Raw genomic sequence first — 17,946 nt, forward strand, 5'->3', positions numbered from 1 at the left:
TACATATATGGATGTATTTAAGATCAAGCAAGGAATGATAATCCCTTATAATCCCTTTAAACTCTCAAATTACTAGTCAAATTAATTTATTTTTACATTTCTGCTGCTCATTTTAAAAGAGGTGTTGTAACAGCAACAGAACGTCAGTGAGAGTAATTTATTAGAACACAGCGCCACCAGGCGTTCAAAGTCAGAAACATGTCACAGCCGATTCAGTGCACGAGAACATGAACATTTAGATAGAAAAATAAATAAATAAAGGGGGTTTATACAATTTTATATCAAATATCGCCCATGGGCCTAGTGTTGCTATTATGACAGCATATCTTTGATCAAAATATGGGCCATTAAATATGTAAATATTCACATGCCTGTATATAACAAATTTTGTTCCAGTAAGTTTCTAATTGTTAACAGTAGTTAAATTAGTTAACAATCAAAAATACTTCTAAAGCAATATTAATGTTGATTTTAACTAACATTAACAGATACTGTAACAAATGCTCATTGTTAGTTAATGCATTAAATGCTTCTTGCCTTTTTGAATAATTGTACATTTTGTGCTATAACAACTAAATTAGCAAATGTTTCTGTTTATATCCCCTCCCAAAACTCATCATCTAAACTTTGTAAACGTGTGTTCTTTCTTCCAAAAATTGTTCTTAAAAGAGGCATCTTCACCCATCTCACCATATTATTTTTCTGGGGCTTGTGCATCATAGCATCAATACCTGAAACAGTAAATGGACAAAATCTTGATCTTCACTATTCAGCCATCAGTAGTACAATATGTCATAGAGCTGTTTTACATGCATATTAGTAGGCTAAATGCTTAACAATAGATTAGTGCTTTCAAAAAAACCCACTCCTTGTTCATGAGAATTTGCATTTAGGGAGAATGTATAACTTGCACCCATAAAAAGCACTCAACACTAGGGAAGAATATTTTATCAAAACATAACAAGAATGTGTTATACAAGGGTTTGCACGTTGCACATTACTGGTGCATGAAATGTTTGTTTAATGAAATCTTGTTTCCTCAAACTTTCAAAATGTATAGTTTTCAACATTATAGGCCTACCTGTAGAAAGTTTAGGTTCAAGCATACAGAAGAATGACAGTAATGGATGATTACAGTTATTAAAAACATAAACTAAATGATGCTGCTAGGCATTATGGGGATGAAGAGATTATTAAGCTCCTCAAGAAATACATTTGATTTATGCAGTTCACATCAGTGGATCGGTTTGCACACAATGAAATGCATATTCACAGATTTTTACATTTTCTTTATGGAAATTAGGTACAGCAAATTTGGTACACGAAGTAGGTTATAGGAATTGGTCACACGTGTTTTATTTATGTATGCTGTAACAATTATTTCATCAGCCACTATTATTTATTTCTGGACATAAAATTGGCAGATGTTAACATACTGTACAACAACATTGAAAATAAATACTTTATAAAGCACAAATAAGGATTACATGCATGTTTTTAAAAACATAATGTATTATAACTCATGATTGACATCAAATGTCTTGTCATATCATTTTCATTTGTTATATACACAATTTGCTATATACAACCCTTTAAAGTTGAACACAGATTATATTATTTTGTTCATTTTATTAATGATATACATTTTATTGTTTATGAGGCATTCAAAACTTACAGATTTACTTCTTGCTTCTATTTGAGTTGATGTCTAAGCTTGAAAAGCTAAATTGAAAAACAGTTCAAAATGTATACGTTCATGCCAACGGAACGGCTTGATATTTCAAAATGCTATAATCCTTATATAATGTTATCATGTATATAATATAAATCTAACAAAGACATTGCAATCATTAAAAACATATATCTCAGATATCCAGGTGGTGATACAAATATGAACTTGATGAACCTAAAGAATAGCATTACTAACAAGTACTAACTTAAATACATGTCCACCACTTCTTGTAAAGGATTTAGGTATGCTGGCCTTTTGTAGCAGACAGGCTTCTTTTTATCACAGCAGCGTGCACTTCGCCATTTGAAATTGTTTTCAGGGTCAAGGGACACTGAGGTGCATAAGCCCTTTAAAACGTCCAGTGGATGCTTGTCGTCCCAGTGATCATAACTGACAGAGATCGGGGTATCATACTCTTCCTGCCAGTACCAGTCTGTAGTTAGTAAACTGCGGCGCAGACCGATCCAGCCATCCCCATCCTCCTTGGTCAGGTTATCAGACATGTCTTTATGGACAGATTCAGTTACAGGACAGGCAAACTGATTTCCATTATTCATGCAGTACTCGCGAGACTTCTTCCAAGTCAGATGGTCCTGTCCAATCGCAAATGCTCCGGGAACCAACACACAGCCATGAAGATCTGGATGCATGAAAAAATTAACAGATTTTTACATTTTGCCTTCCACCAGCCAGGGTTATGCACCATTCAAAACTGAATTGAGAATGTTTTTGTTTTCGATTCTAATTCAGTTACTGAAATGGAATTGAGGAAAGCAAACAGGATGCAGAACAGATAGATAGATAGATAGATAGATAGATAGATAGATAGATAGATAGATAGATAGATAGATAGATAGATAGATAGATAGATAGATAGATAGATAGATAGATAGATAGATAGATAGATAGATAGATAGATAGATAGATAGATAGATAGATAGATAGATAGATAGATAGATAGATAGAGATTTGATTCAAATAAGATCTTTTACCTGGTTTTATATTGATTGGTACAGCTGGACCTCCAAACATTACTTTTAGTGACATATGTTCCAGCATATAAACGCCAATCCTTGATGTTGGATGCCAGATTGTGGCAATTTTATCCGGTATAGTTACAACAGCTGAAGAGTAGTTTGAGCCAGCGATTACAGTCCAGTCAGATGCTGAGAGCAAACCTCTATTTGTGCGCACATCATCTTTGCTGTGTGTTTCAGCGATCACCAAAGCCTTGCCATTTATGTTATAAAACTGCAGCAGGTAGCAAGCAAAGAACATGGTTTCTGGGATCAGCTCCACAATGAGGCCTGGACTGAAAAGTCTGAGGGACACTCGCTCCGTAGCATTAACCAGCTGGGATTTCTGCAGGTTTGAAAATGGCAGAAGCGTTGAGGGAGAAGTCTGTAACTGGTTACCATCGTGAAATAGCGTGGACGTGTTTTCTGATAGCATAAGCAACTCGGTCTTGGACACGTTAAAGATGGAAGGTACGATAAAGCTCCGACCATGAAACCTGTTGGGAAGAATCTGATTCATTACCATGTTACACTTACAGCTCTCAGTCTCTACACACGGGTGGGTCAATATCACAGCGACTTTTTTGCTCGATTTGACCTTCAAAACAGAACCGTTGGTCTGAAGCTGGACCAGCTGGTAGGAATCGATACTGAACGTATCTTTGTGAACACCTGATGTTGATGTTTGCTTGACTATAGTGATGCTGTTTTGACTGTCCTCCGCATTGATAATGAGTAAATTGAATGAGCTGTATCTTATGATTGTAGTGACAGGGCTAGGTAGGTTGAAAGATTCAAGATAGTCTGGGTAATCCAGCAAAGGGATCAAATGTTGTGTACCGAGATTTACAGTTGGCTGAACGACATTAGTCTGGATGCTGCCTGCCCGCTGACTTATAGAAACCACTGTGATGTTTTTGTCACTGGTAATTCTGACAGATGCATTTGAAATGCCTAGTTGATTTACTATATGTACATTCAGGGTCTTCCCTGCAGGATGGATATCTAGGACTTTCTGCGTGGTTTTGAAGAAGACTTTTATTTTAGTGTTGTCATGGAGGGCTGTGACTCTGAGAATGTTTTTGAGATCAGATGAATAGAAGAAACCAATGTTCTCTGGAAAGGCAGTGATGAAGTTGTCTCCATAGCTCACAGCTGTAAGACCTTAAATAAAAAAGTTCAGTAAACATGAGCATGAGATCAACACAGATCAGTTTGAAAAAGTTACACTGCGTCCCCAATAACTTTTAAAATAGCACTTCTCAAACTTTTTACAAAAAAAAAGAACAAAAATCTGGGAGAAACCAGATCAGTAAAGTAGTTGTCATAGAGGACAGTAAAATTTCTTCCCTTACCTTGGCAAAAAACTGATGCAATCAGCAGAAAAACAAGCATGATTATGGCTTTAACTTGCTCTAGCACTGGAAGAAATTACAAAAACACATTGATTGCAAAATATGTTTTGCCATACATTAATGTGTATAAATTAATAGAATGTTTTCAATTACATGTAACCATGGACATAGTAGTAGTAGTAATCTTTCACAAAGTCATGATAACATTCACAAGAGCTCTAGACAAAGTTCTTATCATATAGTAATGCTTACTAAGGAAAACTCTTACAGTAACTACAACTATACTGTAAAAAAAAAAAAAGTTGAGCCAACTTAAAATTAAGGCGACCAGCTTCAGCAGATTTTTGAGTTCTCTCAATTTATTTTTGTAGGAGATTCTCAGCGTTTTGTTGTATAAACTTAAAACAACAAGTTGAGAAAACTCAAAAATCTGCTGAAGCTGGTCGCCTTAAAATTTTAAGATGGCTCAACTTTTTTTTTTTTTACAGTGTACTGTCGCAAGAATAATGAACAAATAATCAAATGAATCACCGTTAACCTATAGTAATAACAAAACACACAATACCGTCACAATGCAACTAATTAGAACAAAATCAACTGGTGACAAAAAAATAAATAAATTCTGAAGCCACAGAATGTCAAAAAAATCTTGGAAAGCTTTCAAAAAATAATACAAATCAGCAAAGACAAACAAAAGGCAACAATACATATTTTTCTACACCTTTTTAAGGACACATTTCAGAACTTCAACAATTATCCACACAAACCATCTGTTTTGCTACACTTCTAAGGACAGCAACATCTCTTACCTGATGTCTTGGTCAGCACTGTTCTTTTCTCTAAAAATCACCTGTTTGCCCTTCTTTTAGCTTGGAAACATTTGACTTTCAAAATGCTTGATTTTCTTTCAGATTTGCATAGGATCCTGGCTACGGAAAACACTTCAATTTGATATAATATCATACAGCTTGTCCAAGAGATTTGCAATAGCATTTTAAAACATTTTACTGTTGTTCTTGCAACCGCTTTGCCACAAGTAGGCTATTTAGTGCAAAAACACAGTCAAATGTGGTAATGCTGATGAACAAAAAACCAAAAAACAGGAAAGTAGCCTACATTACGGCACAAGTTCATTCATGTGATGCTCAGTTCACATATTTGAAGAACATATGTCTTAAATAAAACATAAACCCATAAAGATAGGGTGAGATAAAGGGAAATACTTCCAACACAGATTATGAATTTGAAAGTAATTTATTGAAAACAGCTGAATTTGTAAACCAACACAAGTGCTCCAATATTACAAGCAAAAACATGTTTATGATTGGATAAAATTCTAACTGTTGCCTGGTTATGTCTATAGGTGTCTGTGATTAAAAGGCTACAATTCCTGATTTACCTAAATGACATCACAGAATGGAGGACATGGTGAGCCGAAAAAGTTCCACAACAGAGATAAACACACCCATAATGCACCAAAACCAAGCCAAGTAGGCTTGAAGGTGTCTATGGTGATATTAAAAAGAGCACTGTGATCTCGTGACATACGCTTGTATTCCCCTACAATAGGAGCTCATTTCACTTTATTTGCCTTCACTTTAGATCACCATGCATTAAAGTTTTGATAGTTGTCATATTTGAGAGGCTATTCAGTTTTGGTTTGTGCAATAATAAGCCTAAAATGATATATAACTAGTTTTATTGTGTTTTCAGAAGATCCGTATATTTTTAAATGCGAATATTGATTTATATTATGCACATAAAAACAGTATCAGACAGTGAGAAGCTTTTATATAATTAAGCAGTTAGATTAATTTTACTAAGAACCATGATTTTGCAATATGATTTATTCTTGCAGTTACTAATTGTAGGTCAAGAATTTTGGCAAGAAGGACAGCCTTTTGTGACTTTAGTTCAAAAAAAATTTCTTTAATATTTCTATTATTTTGCTAAATAACATCCCTGATACTCAAACGTTTTGATCAAATTCTCTCATTGGAAACAACAAAGTACATGCGATGTAAATAAGAGATTAAGTCATCATACACTGCAGACAACATAACTGATTATAGCTTTTTGTACACTCACGCTAGACTGAATTCAGTGATATTCTTTGATAATATCATCTTTGCTCGCTGTATAATTTGTTTGTTGTATGAATAATCATAGACATGCTGCGTTAATTAAACTTAAAATGTGTTTTTATTAAACGTGATCAGGTTAAATACAAATTCTGTCTTATTAAAATATTTTATGTCATAATATGGTAACCTACTTGCCTAAAACGTTATGATGTGTGTGTAGTTAATAGATATACATTAGGCTTGTTTGAGCTCGTTTGACTAGGCTATATATTTCTGGGCAGTTTAATAAATAATTAATCCCAAAACTATCACAAAAATTAAGTATCTTGAGGATGACCGAGGGGCAGAAGGGAGATCTCAGACCCGGCCCTGGAGCAGGGGGTGCTGCAGCACCCCTAGTTCCTGTGGCCATGGGTAAGTCTAATACTAAAATGATCATATAGTGTATTAAAGGTCATATCACTGAAGTATTTGCCCTGTTTGTAGCAGATGGGCCTCAGCTTAGTGCAACAGGACACGCTCTTCCAGGAAAACTCCTTGTTAGCGTCTTGAGATACAGCAGCGCACAAGGGCTTATCTGGATGCCCATCAGCCCACTTTGTGTAGCTCACGCTGTATTCACCATCATTGCCTTTCTTCCAGTACCACTCTGACGTGAAGAGACTGCGCCGCAGACCGATCCAGAGGTACCCACGACTTCCGTTGTTTTGCAGAAAGTTGGTCATCTCTTTTTGGGCCATTTCACTGCTTGGTGTGCTCAGCTGGTAAGATATATTTAGGCAGTAATGATGGGACTGGGGCCATGTCATGACATCAATAGTGGTCTTAAATTGTGCAGAATCTGCCACACAGCCATCACGATCTGTGAGCACACAAACATATGTTAACACATTTAGAGTATGCACTGTGAATTTTGATTTATTCGCATTTTAATGTACCTTAAAGTAGGATGATGTACTTTATATTAGTCTGCAAATTTAAAATGAATTCAAAAATTATTCTTGGTCTTGCATGATTCATCTGTATGTTACTCCAAAGATAATTTGTGATATACGTTCATAAGAAAATGTCAGGAACAGATTTGTATTAAAATACATTTTCTGAGTCATTTCCATAAAATAAAGTGGACACTGATTTTTACTGTCAAGCTCTAAAAATGACAAAATTATTTGTTTACACTACTGTTCAAAAATTTGGTGTCAGTGAAATTTGTTTATGTTTTTAAAAGAAGTCACTTCTGCATACAGAGGTTGTATTTACAGTATTTGATCAAAATATAGTATAAACAATAATACTGTAATATTAATAGTACTTACTAATATTTTTACTTAAAATAACTGTTTTCTAATTTAATATATTTTGAAATGTCATTTATTCCAGTGATGGCAAAGCTGAATTATCAGCCATTATTCCATTCTTCAGTGTCACATGATCCTTCAGAAATAATTCTAATATGCTTCTTAAATAAAATTTGTTGCTCAAGAAATATTTCTTATGGAAAACTGTCAATACTGAGATACATTTTGTTTTTAGAATTCTTTAAAGAATAGAAAATTAAAAAGAACAGCATTTACTTTAAATAGTTAGGCTACTTTTTTATAACATCTTTGCTGAACAAAAAAATATGGATTTCTTTAAAAACAAAATACAGTTTTAAACTGTAATGCATAGCAGTAATTATTAATATGCATCATAAATAAATATAATTATATACAATTTCCAATTTCATGTCATGTGCTTTTCAGAAATTCAATAATATACTAATTTTGCCAATCCAGTCACAATTCAATCAATTTCATATTCAAAATTGATATACCAAATAAAATTAAATCCTTCCTAAAATGGGAGTACAATAGGTTGTAAGTATAATTTGATGTTGACTTTAACTCACCCTTTGATTAAAAAAAAAAAAAGGTATCATTTTACCTGGGTCTTCGTTTAAAATGATAGCTGGGCTTCCATAAGGAATTCCACTCTCCATCTTCTCAAACCTGTACACTCCCATCTTGGAGGTTGGATGCCAGATGACATGCACACCAGTAAACGACACCGATATCGAAGAGTAGTTTGAATAGGGAATGGGTTGCCAGCCAGTGGATTGAAGTAATTTGCTGTCTATATACACATTGTCCTTACTGGCTGTTTCAGCTATGATAACAGCCTCACCTTCTGTCGAGTTCATCTGAACCAGGTAACAAGCGGCGAACATGGCTTCTGGTATGAGTTCTAAGACGAGGCCTGGACTGATAAGTCTGACGGACACGTTATTTGATGCACTGATGAATTGAGATGCATTTTTAAGTTCCGGGAAGGGAATTAGCTCTGAAGAATTGGACATTTGAGTTTTTATATTCCTGCCATTGAGACTTACTTTCGTTGTGTTAGTCACTTGTAGCCAGGCTGTATTCAGGTTCTTCACCGACGGCACAACAAACCTCTCACCCCACAGATTTTGCGGGAGAACGTGGCTCACCACCATATTGCAATCACATCCGGTAGTTTCTACACACGGGTGGGTTAACAGCACAGCTATGCTAGCATTAGAGTACAGTGTAATGTCCGAACCGTTCGTTTGGAACTGGTAAAGTTCGAAAGGCCCGAGCGTGATGTTAAATACTTTTTGACCATCCGCGCTGATACTTCGGATGGTGATTGAGTTCCTGACGTGCTCAGCATTGATAACGATCAGCCTGAATGAATTGTATCTCCAGTTGTCCAGAGCTAACTGATCTGACATATTATACAAGGACGCCATCATCTGATTGTAATTGATAAATGGGATTGAATACCACTTTCCGAGATTACGACAGGGTTGAACGACATTAGATTGCACGCTGTCCCCGCGCTTACTGAGCCAAAGCACCACGATCTTTTCACTACTGTTGACTTTGACAAAAAGAGGGGAGTTTGTGAACTGATATTGCTCGATGTACTTAAGAACATGCACAATTTTAGTCTGCCCAGATTGTATTTTATCATTATATACGTTTGTGTAATTGATGATGATTGAGACGAGGGTGTCGTCGTAGAAAGCAGTAATTTGGAGCATGTTGGAAGACTCCTGTGGATGGTAGTACGCAATGTTTTCTGGGAATGCCGTGATGAAGTATTTTCCATAGTTCTCCACTGACAGTCCTGTCAAATCAAGTTTAAAATGAATTATTTCTGTACAGATATAGATGTTCTGATATAGCATTCCCATGCACAGTTCAGCACAGTGAGCCTAAGTTACAGTTTTCTAGTTTCTCCTGTATCACTCTGTACTCTTTCTTCTCAAGAAACTTCAACTCAGATCAATATTTCATGCCCATTGACTTGCTTAGCAGCCTTGTAATAAGTTCGAGAATGTGCAGTCACTCAGTTTAATTGCAAAATGAACTCAAAACAGGGTGAAGACCTGACCATCTTGAAGACTGTCTGATTATACGCTACGCTTTAAGTGCAGTTATTTGCAGTAAAATACAGAACAATTTGTGTAATGACCCATAAAACAACAATGAAACCAATGAGACTTATATATTTAGTGATTACATCAACTTTGTACATATGTTTGTATGCAACAATGAGAGATGATTTACCAGAGCATGCCAACGACATGAAGAGAAGAAGAAACAGCATTACGGTCACTCTGTGGTCCTCAGGACAGTTGATTTGAGCAGCTACTGGTGTTCAACCAAGCTAGAAAAATGAGATGGATTAATAAAACAATCTGATAAAAACTGGTCTTTATTGTCTTTTATGGCTCCTTTGCTGGAAAATCTACCTGATATGATTTGTTGGTCTGGTTTCTTAAGCTGGTCTGGTTTGTTTAGCTTGATTTTCAAATGTTTTAATTGTTGTTTTCCAGAGACATTAGTTAATAATAATAGCAGAGATAATAATTCTGAAACTAAAATACATACAAGAGTTTCATAAAGGAATATGAAGCTTTGAAGCTCTTATATGAAGATATTTCTTCCTGATTCAGTCATTAATTAATATAATTAATATACTATATTATAATATAATGTATAAAATACATACTGTATAATTGATTTAAACAAAACGGATTAATGTTGATGTTACATTTGTAAGTGCTATAAAAATTAACATTAAGAAGTCACAAACATAACCCATGTATAATTGCCGTTTAACAAAAAGTTTTTGACAGAATCCAAGTCATAGTTAAACATTTTAATTAAAGCTGTTCCTAAATTTGTAATTCAATACGAAGTCAGAGAGAAATTTTTCCCATATAGTGCATTTTCAACAACAACAGACAGATCATAAACATACTCATGTAGTTCAGTATTGCCATAAAATTCTGTTATGTAAAACTGATGACTTACCTGATGCTTCAAGATCACAGGTCTTACACTCTCTGAGCAAAATGATCTTCTTTTGTGTGTTTTGCCTGCAACTCAGGACCATTTTGCACTCAAAACTCATTTAGTGTCTCCATGCAAGTTTGCATAATGAGCTGTTGACATATGACTATAATAGAATCTCACAGCACAATCATCAATCAACTCCTCACTCCTCTACACTCATAAAAAAACTACAAAAGCTGTCACTGGGTGATATCTTTTCAAAAAGTGTTAATATGTACATTTTAGGTACTAACTTATAAGTTTAAGGTACCAATATGCACCTTTTAGAGGTAAATAAGGTAACAAAGGTGAATTTTGAAAAGGTACCGCCCTAGTGACAGTTTTTGGACCTTTTTTTCTGATGATGTATTGCAAGTCACTTTGAATAAAAGCATCTGCTAAATGCATAAATGGAAATAGGAAGGAAATACAATGCACGCACAAGGTCTGAGGACTGAAAGTTGGTTTATTTGGAAAAAACTTCGTAGACAATGATATGCAGATTGTTTTTAAGATATGTTTTAATGTATCCTAAAATCATTCTTTTTTGAAAGTGTATATATATATATATATATTATATATCTATTTTGGAAATATAAAGTGCTAATAACAATAATAAAGTAATGTTTCTAGATAAACAGTGTGGACATTGTGAATAAAATCTAGGCTATGTACAGCATTTATAATATATATTATTTATATATATATATATATATATATATATATATATATATATGTATATATATAAACACAAGAATATAAAAAAAGAATATATGTATATCTTCTTTTTTTTTTGAGTAGTTATACCCTGTGTGCGCAAAATCAGTAGGTTTTTGTCTGTGATAACATTAACAAGCATTTTCGGGAAAAAGAATATCCTCCCTCTCTGGGTGGAACACAACATAAGGGTTAATGAAGTATCTATTAGCAGTATGTCATTTTGTTAGGGAATTACAGTTAAAACACATGAACCAGGAATGATGAACAAAGACCAGGAGTCAGAGATGCGATTAATTAAAGAAAAATTTACTGAAGAAATAGTTTGCCGTGTCATCCGCAGAAGTCAGCTTTAACACTCACGAAGGAGTTTATAGGCCGCCCTGCTTTACAATTCAAATACACCAGCAATTATATCCTAACAGAGGTTGCTAATTGCGTCAATGCAAAAGTCATCTAAATTCTGATTGGTTCTAAAATCTAGATAAACTTAGACAATTTCCACATATGGACGCAAGCTTGAAGCATATCTTTTGATGATGACTATTTTAGTGACGAGTGATCAGAGGTCAGACGCAATACGTCTCTCCAAAGACGTTTATCTGATACGCAGGACATCGGCAGTGGAACGTTTGTCCTGGACTGTCTGAGCGTCTCCCTGTACAGACAGATACTAACACACATACACAGAGAAACACTTATCTTACTTCAAGGTTGCCTCAGCCCTAAACCTTATGGTTACACACACAATGAGAGCAGATTTTTAGAGAGTAGAAAGGCAGACAAAAGCCATATTCAACTAAAAAAAAGCCTTATTCTCTAACATGCATAAATATAACTGATTAATAATGATTCAAGAAATATTATAATTTATATTATTATGAAGGCCATTGTAGATCTGCGATCCACTCCTTCAATTTAATGATGTACACATCTATAAATTATAAACTAAATTCTGCCAAGTTGTTTTTTTTGGCCAGTTTTTATTATTAAACTTTATTGTTTTGAGGATTAGAATTACTATTTGACTCTTTTGGCATCTCATCTGAGATCGGAAAGTACAGAGGAAAGTACTGAGCGCTTGTGTAGCAGACAGACTTCAGTAGAGTACAGCAGTGTGTAGTTTCCCATTGGAAATCCATGCTTGGGTTTGGGAATACTGAAGCACACAAGCCCTTCACAGCAGCACCTGGCTCCCCGGGTCCCCACCGCGTGTATGACAAGTTGTGTGAGCTGCTACCCTTCTGACAGTACCAGTCCAAATTCAGCAGATTGCGACGCACGCCGATCCAGAACCTCTCATTGCTCAGAATGCTGGCCATCTCCGCATGAGCCGCTTTATTGCTGGGACTGAATAGCTCGTCACTTATGAGCTTACAGTATTGATGGGATTCAGGCCAGGTTTGAGGTGTGACGATGATGTCAAACTTAGAAGGAACCAATGCACAGCCTAAAGGGTCTAAATGCACACAAACACAACACTAATGTTTGAGTAAGTACATAAGAGGTGTACACTCTTAACAATAAAGTTTCCAAAAAGGAAAACCCAAACTTTTCCAAAACTTTTTTTTTTTTGGTAGTGATGCCACAGAAGAACCATATTTGGTTCCCCAAAGAACCTTTCAGTGAACAGTTATTAAAAGAACACTCTTTAAATTCTGGTTCTTCATTGGCATCAGTGGTTCCATGAAGAACCTTTGACACCCATAGAACCTTTCCATTGCACAAGACTATTTATAGTGGAATATGTTTAATTGTACTATAAAATGTTCTTCACACTAAGGGGAGCCCAGAATGATTTTTATTTGTATCACTGTGAAAACCAACTTTTGCAATATATATTTTTATATTTAAAATTTTGGTTCTTTATGGAACCATAGTTGCCAATTAATCTTTATTTTTAAGAGTGTAGTTGAACTATGAACTATGAACTTGTTGCTGTGCAATTAGATAAGATAACAAGGTGTGTGTACAGAAAATAATAATAATAATTTACTCACTCCCATTTCATTCCATGTTCTATATGGCTTTCCTTCTTCTTTGGACCATAATGAAAATCTATATTTAGAAGAACCGTTTTTGTCCTTACAATGAATGTCAACAGGGGCCAACAACAACACTGGACCACAATGACTTTCATTATATGGACAAAAAACACTAAAACATTTTTCTAAATATTTTAAAGAAAGTCATAGAGGTTTGAAACGAAAAAGATTTCAAAAGCAGGTTTTCACAGTTTTGGGTTCCCTAAAAAAACCTTAAAGGGAACAAATCTTAAAAGAACCCTTTTTCTTAATACGAAGAACCTTTTTCCAAATGGAAAGTTTTCATGGATGTTAAAGGCTCTTTATGGAACCATCAATATTAATATAGAAACTAGTGTAAATGACAGATTTTCATTTTTTGAATGAACTCATGATCTCATACACTTGTGTTGATGTTAGAATAACGCACTACATAATAAAAAAAGAACAATTATTAGCATAGCCAACATCAACATCACTAGATAAATTTCATACCTGACTTTTCGCTTAAAGGTATAGCCGGGCCTCCATACACATGTGTGCTCTTCTCAAACACGTACACGGCGATCTTTGTGGATGGATGCCAGATGACTTGCGTGTCATCAAGAGGCACTAACACCGATGAGTACACCGAATCGGCGATGGTACTCCATGCAGTGGATAAAAGCAAATCACCATCTATATACACACTATCCCTGTAGTTTGTCTCTGCTATGATTAAGGCCTTGGCATCTGTCGAGCTGACCGGCGCAAGGTAGCACGTAGAGAACATATATTGAGAGATCGGTTCAATTATTATGCCTGGACCGACAAGCTGGAGGGAAGCAGGAAAAGATGTGCTGATGAACTGGGATCCAAACTCCAGAGATGGAAGGGACAGGAGTTTTGAGGAATAGGCATCCACAGAACTCAAATCTAGATCCCCGCCGCTGGCGTTGGTTTTCACTGAGGACGTCACATGTAGCCAAAAGTTGCTGGTGTTGAGTATTGAGGGTACGACGAATCTGCTATCCTTCAGAGTGTCGGGATAAAGTTGGTTCAGCACCATGTTGCATCTGCATTCTTCCGTTTCTACACAAGGATGAGTCAGCATCACTGCCACTCTATAATCAGAATAAACTGCAGTTACTGTCCCGTTGGTTTGGAGCTGGAGAGCTTCATATGGATCGAGGTTGTACGTCTTGTTTATAGTCAGTGTTACAATTGTAACATAATTATTTAAATTTTCTCCATTGATAATAACCAGCCTGAAAGAGCTGTATCTCTTGCTGACGTTTCTTGCTGACTGATAAAAAGTACTAATCATCTGGCTGTAATTCAGCGAGGGGATGGTATACAACATACCCAGATTTTTCATAGGCTGAACAACATTAGTTTGCACACTGTCTCCTTTCTTGCTGATTGATTGCACCACAATGAACTCCGTGCTGTTGACTCTGACAGTCTGAAAAGTATTTCCGAGGCGGTATTCCTCAGTACCAGGTGGCATGGGGACAGTTACGGGCTTTCCTGCTGGCAGTATGTCTGTGTATGTCAATTTCTCTGAGACGAAGACTTCCACCTCGGTGTCGGGAAAGAGAGCAGTGATACTGAGAGCATTGGCTGGAGTACTTGGGTAGTAGAAGGCTATGTTTTCTGGGAATACTGTGATGAACTTTACTCCATAGCTGTCCCATGACTGACCTGTTAAATCATGGATATGAACATCATGTCAGCAGAACATGTCTTTTATTAGACCTAGAGAATGGATTTATTTAGAAAGAACTAATGATGCACGTTTTACCTTGGCCAATCATTGCCGTGATCAGAAGAATAGTCAACATGATTTCCGTTCTGATTTTAGTTTGTGATCTGAAAAAAAACAAAAAAAAACATCCATGTGACCCATGTGTCATGTAAAATAATGTTTTATATTTTGCAATATACAGTTCTCATTTTATACCACACTGCATGTTTTATCGCTTTGTAAATCATTTCAAATTGTGTGCTTCTTTTTATATCAGTATATATTTGCTGCAGTGAAAAAAAATGAGCATACTTAGAAATGTAAAAATGAAGGCAACAGTTTGCATGTTTTATTGCTGTTGGGGGGGTTTTTCTACATTTCATAAACTGAAACTATCAAGTTGCTGTGACTTTAAATCTGCCATCACAGTGAGTTAATTTTACAATGTAATTCCTAATTGTATAAAGTTAAAAAGTTTCCATGCAAATTGTTCACTTTATTTACATGGTTTTAACAATTAATCTAATGAAATGTACAAAGCGCATTGACAGGCCACAACGCATGAACACCTGAGACAAAAAAAATACTCTTGCCAGCTCACACGTGAACTCAAAAGAGTAACTTATCATTTTAAGACACTTAAACAACATTGACTTAACATCACAACACACACACACACAAATTAAATGTAAATGTAATACTTACATTTATTTTGCAATACAGCAGTTTCTTCAGTATTCATGAATATTGTTAAGCACTGATATTAATGAATAATTAATAATTAAGCATTGTCCATAGTATCAACCTAGAAACATCCTACTTTTAAATGCTTCATTAGTATAAATTAGTTATTTTTCTTCCAGCCAGGGTACAGGGTACAATCATAACCTCTTATACAATACTAGCATCAAATAGCTATTTGTTTTTATATATATTTTCTAAAAATCTTAGTTTTAGTAATGCATCATTTTTTTTTTTTTTATCAATAAATCACTATTTATAAAAAACATCATTTACACATTCAGCAAGACATGTTGTCATCCTTCACTGGATTTTATGACCGTACACCTCTAAAATCTATCTGTGAGCTTCACATAAAGACATTCTTACCTCATGAGCGAATCAAAGCCTTCTCACTGAACCAAATCACATCGTGTCGTGTTTCATTTATAGCAAAGCATATTTGTCATTCAAAATCCACGCTCTTTTTAAAAACTTTGCATAAACTGCCTCAAACCTGCTTCCAAAAAAAACAAAACAAAAAAAAAAAACAAAGCATGAAGGAAACATTTTCAAAAGGTATTATAATGAAGAGCAGAGAACTGCAGCAACTAAACTCTGTTTAGTTTATAATTTGTTCTTTTAACATTTAAACATCACAGTAACTTTATCTGAACAAATTAAGGTCACAGTTCATTAATTTACTCACTTAACCAAATGTGCTAACGTCATTTTATGTCTTGCAAGAAACTTGTGAAATCTGCATGTTCTTGCAGAATGACTAAGTTGGTACATTCCAAGATGGCGACATGTCTTTTCTGTTGTGTTTGTTGAGCATGTGGTTGTCTAACTTGTGTATCATTTTCATTGCTTTATAAATTTTAAGACTATTTTTAGATATAAAAGAAGTATTCTAAGGGTTTTACAAATTGAACAAGGGGTCTTGTCAGATTTTGGACTTTCTGAAGCAGATCTCTCTCAACTGGATGTATGATGTGATGGTTTTTGGCCTTGAAGAGTATTGCACCTTAGGGATAACAAAGACGGGCTTTGGATCTCCTGGAGCGCATTCCTGAATTCGGATTCATGATGTGAGATCGTTTGGCCTTGATGAGTACCACACTTTACCGGATAAAGGAAAGAGCTTTTGTTATTTTCTCTATGTAACACAAGACATGTTGATACTGTTCAGGGTGGTATTTAATTAATCAGTATCACACCCTTAGGGATAACAAAGACGGGCTTTGGATCTCCTGGAGCGCATTCCTGAATTCGGATTCATGATGTGAGATCGTTTGGCCTTGATGAGTACCACACCTTACCGGATAAAGGAAAGAGCTTTTGTTATTTTCTCTATGTTACACAAGACATGTTGATACTGTTCAGGGTGGTATTTAATTAATCAGTATCGCACCTTAAGGCATAACAAAGACGGGCTTTGGATCTTCTGGAGCGCATTCCCGAATTCAGATTCATGATGTGAGATCGTTTGGCCTTGATGAGTACCACACTTTACCGGATGAAGTATTGTTTCAATAGTCCTCAACCCTGGAACTTTTTTATCCAGGGTTGAGGAAGACACAATTATATCACCGCCATTTGAAACGGCCTTAGGAAAATTTTTTGGGACATACTGGACAATTTTTACCAACAAATTGTATATTTGTGTCAAAATCAGGAATAAGTAAAAAATGGCATTGTACCTTTTTGTATTATTTCTTTTTTTCTTTATGATGAGCTGTAGTGAAGGTTTTCACGGAGTAGAACAATTCCGTGTAAGTTCTACATGCTCAGTTGATAATTGTCTGAAAAAGGGCACGCTCGAAAATATAACGAGTGTTACCCCACTATTTTCTTTTTTATTTAGTAGCTTTGATTCTGTGCACTTGATAAGGTTTGCCAGAATCATGGTTGTGCAAGAATATTTAGTTGTTAATCCAGGTAGTTCACTGGTTTTTTTCAGGAACTTAAAGGAGGAAAAATTATCCAAGAAATCTAAACTGAAGAGGGCGCTTATCGTATTGTTACTTCTGATTTCTGGAAATGTTCAACCGAATCCAGGTCCTGATGTTGTCACAAGTTTTAACACACCTTCTGATTTTAAATCAAGGACTGGTCTTGGGATCGTTCATTTAAATGTTCGCAGTTTACTCACAAAGTTGGATATGTTACGTATCTGGGCAGATACAACTGATGCAGATATTATGGTTTTATCAGAGACAT

At 35.4% G+C, this 17,946-nt stretch overlaps 3 protein-coding genes across 4 annotated transcripts; all 3 read right to left on the bottom strand.

Moving 5' to 3' along the window:
• Positions 1-934: 934 nt before the first annotated feature.
• LOC306877627 (IgGFc-binding protein-like) lies at positions 935-4,938 on the bottom strand. The gene is made up of 4 exons (XM_079429492.1): positions 4,913-4,938; positions 4,104-4,169; positions 2,725-3,912; positions 935-2,372 (listed from the first exon to the last, which is right to left on the bottom strand). Exons 2-4 carry the CDS (start codon positions 4,141-4,143, stop codon positions 1,933-1,935), a joined length of 1,668 nt encoding a protein of 555 aa, XP_079285618.1. The 5' UTR covers positions 4,144-4,169; positions 4,913-4,938; the 3' UTR covers positions 935-1,932.
• A 404-nt stretch (positions 4,939-5,342) lies between these two features.
• LOC306877882 (uncharacterized protein) lies at positions 5,343-9,014 on the bottom strand. Its single transcript, XM_079429898.1, has 2 exons — positions 8,114-9,014; positions 5,343-7,049 (listed from the first exon to the last, which is right to left on the bottom strand). Exons 1-2 carry the CDS (start codon positions 8,943-8,945, stop codon positions 6,583-6,585), a joined length of 1,299 nt encoding a protein of 432 aa, XP_079286024.1. The 5' UTR covers positions 8,946-9,014; the 3' UTR covers positions 5,343-6,582.
• A 2,317-nt stretch (positions 9,015-11,331) lies between these two features.
• LOC306877880 (uncharacterized protein) lies at positions 11,332-16,146 on the bottom strand. 2 transcript variants are annotated; one of them, XM_079429895.1, is made up of 5 exons: positions 16,114-16,146; positions 15,709-15,760; positions 15,061-15,128; positions 13,773-14,960; positions 11,548-12,712 (listed from the first exon to the last, which is right to left on the bottom strand). In XM_079429895.1, the coding sequence occupies exons 3-5, from the start codon at positions 15,098-15,100 to the stop codon at positions 12,243-12,245; spliced, it is 1,698 nt and encodes a 565-aa protein (XP_079286021.1). In that variant the 5' UTR covers positions 15,101-15,128; positions 15,709-15,760; positions 16,114-16,146; the 3' UTR covers positions 11,548-12,242. The 2 variants fall into 2 exon arrangements, with proteins under 2 accessions (XP_079286020.1, XP_079286021.1); XM_079429894.1 differs by lacking the exon at positions 15,709-15,760 and having other exon boundaries at positions 11,332-12,712.
• Between the last annotated feature and the right edge of the window lie 1,800 nt (positions 16,147-17,946).

The sequence above is a fragment of the Barbus barbus genome, assembly GCF_936440315.1.
Source record: "Barbus barbus genome assembly, chromosome: 12".
NCBI classification, from domain to species: Eukaryota; Metazoa; Chordata; class Actinopteri; order Cypriniformes; family Cyprinidae; genus Barbus; species Barbus barbus.

Excerpts from the sequence above, each read along its gene's own strand:
- LOC306877627 (XM_079429492.1), bottom strand. The coding sequence starts at position 4,143 with ATGCTTGTTTTTCTGCTGATTGCATCAGTTTTTTGCCAAG. Across the intron at positions 3,913-4,103 it reads TGCATCAGTTTTTTGCCAAG|GTCTTACAGCTGTGAGCTAT; the intron begins GTAAGGGAAGAA and ends TTTTTATTTAAG. Across the intron at positions 2,373-2,724 it reads ACCAATCAATATAAAACCAG|ATCTTCATGGCTGTGTGTTG; the intron begins GTAAAAGATCTT and ends TCATGCATCCAG.
- LOC306877882 (XM_079429898.1), bottom strand. The coding sequence starts at position 8,945 with ATGATGGCGTCCTTGTATAATATGTCAGATCAGTTAGCTCTGGACAAC. Across the intron at positions 7,050-8,113 it reads CATTTTAAACGAAGACCCAG|ATCGTGATGGCTGTGTGGCA; the intron begins GTAAAATGATAC and ends GTGTGCTCACAG.
- LOC306877880 (XM_079429894.1), bottom strand. Across the intron at positions 14,961-15,060 it reads CACGGCAATGATTGGCCAAG|GTCAGTCATGGGACAGCTAT; the intron begins GTAAAACGTGCA and ends ATGATTTAACAG. Across the intron at positions 12,713-13,772 it reads ACCTTTAAGCGAAAAGTCAG|ACCCTTTAGGCTGTGCATTG; the intron begins GTATGAAATTTA and ends GTGTGCATTTAG.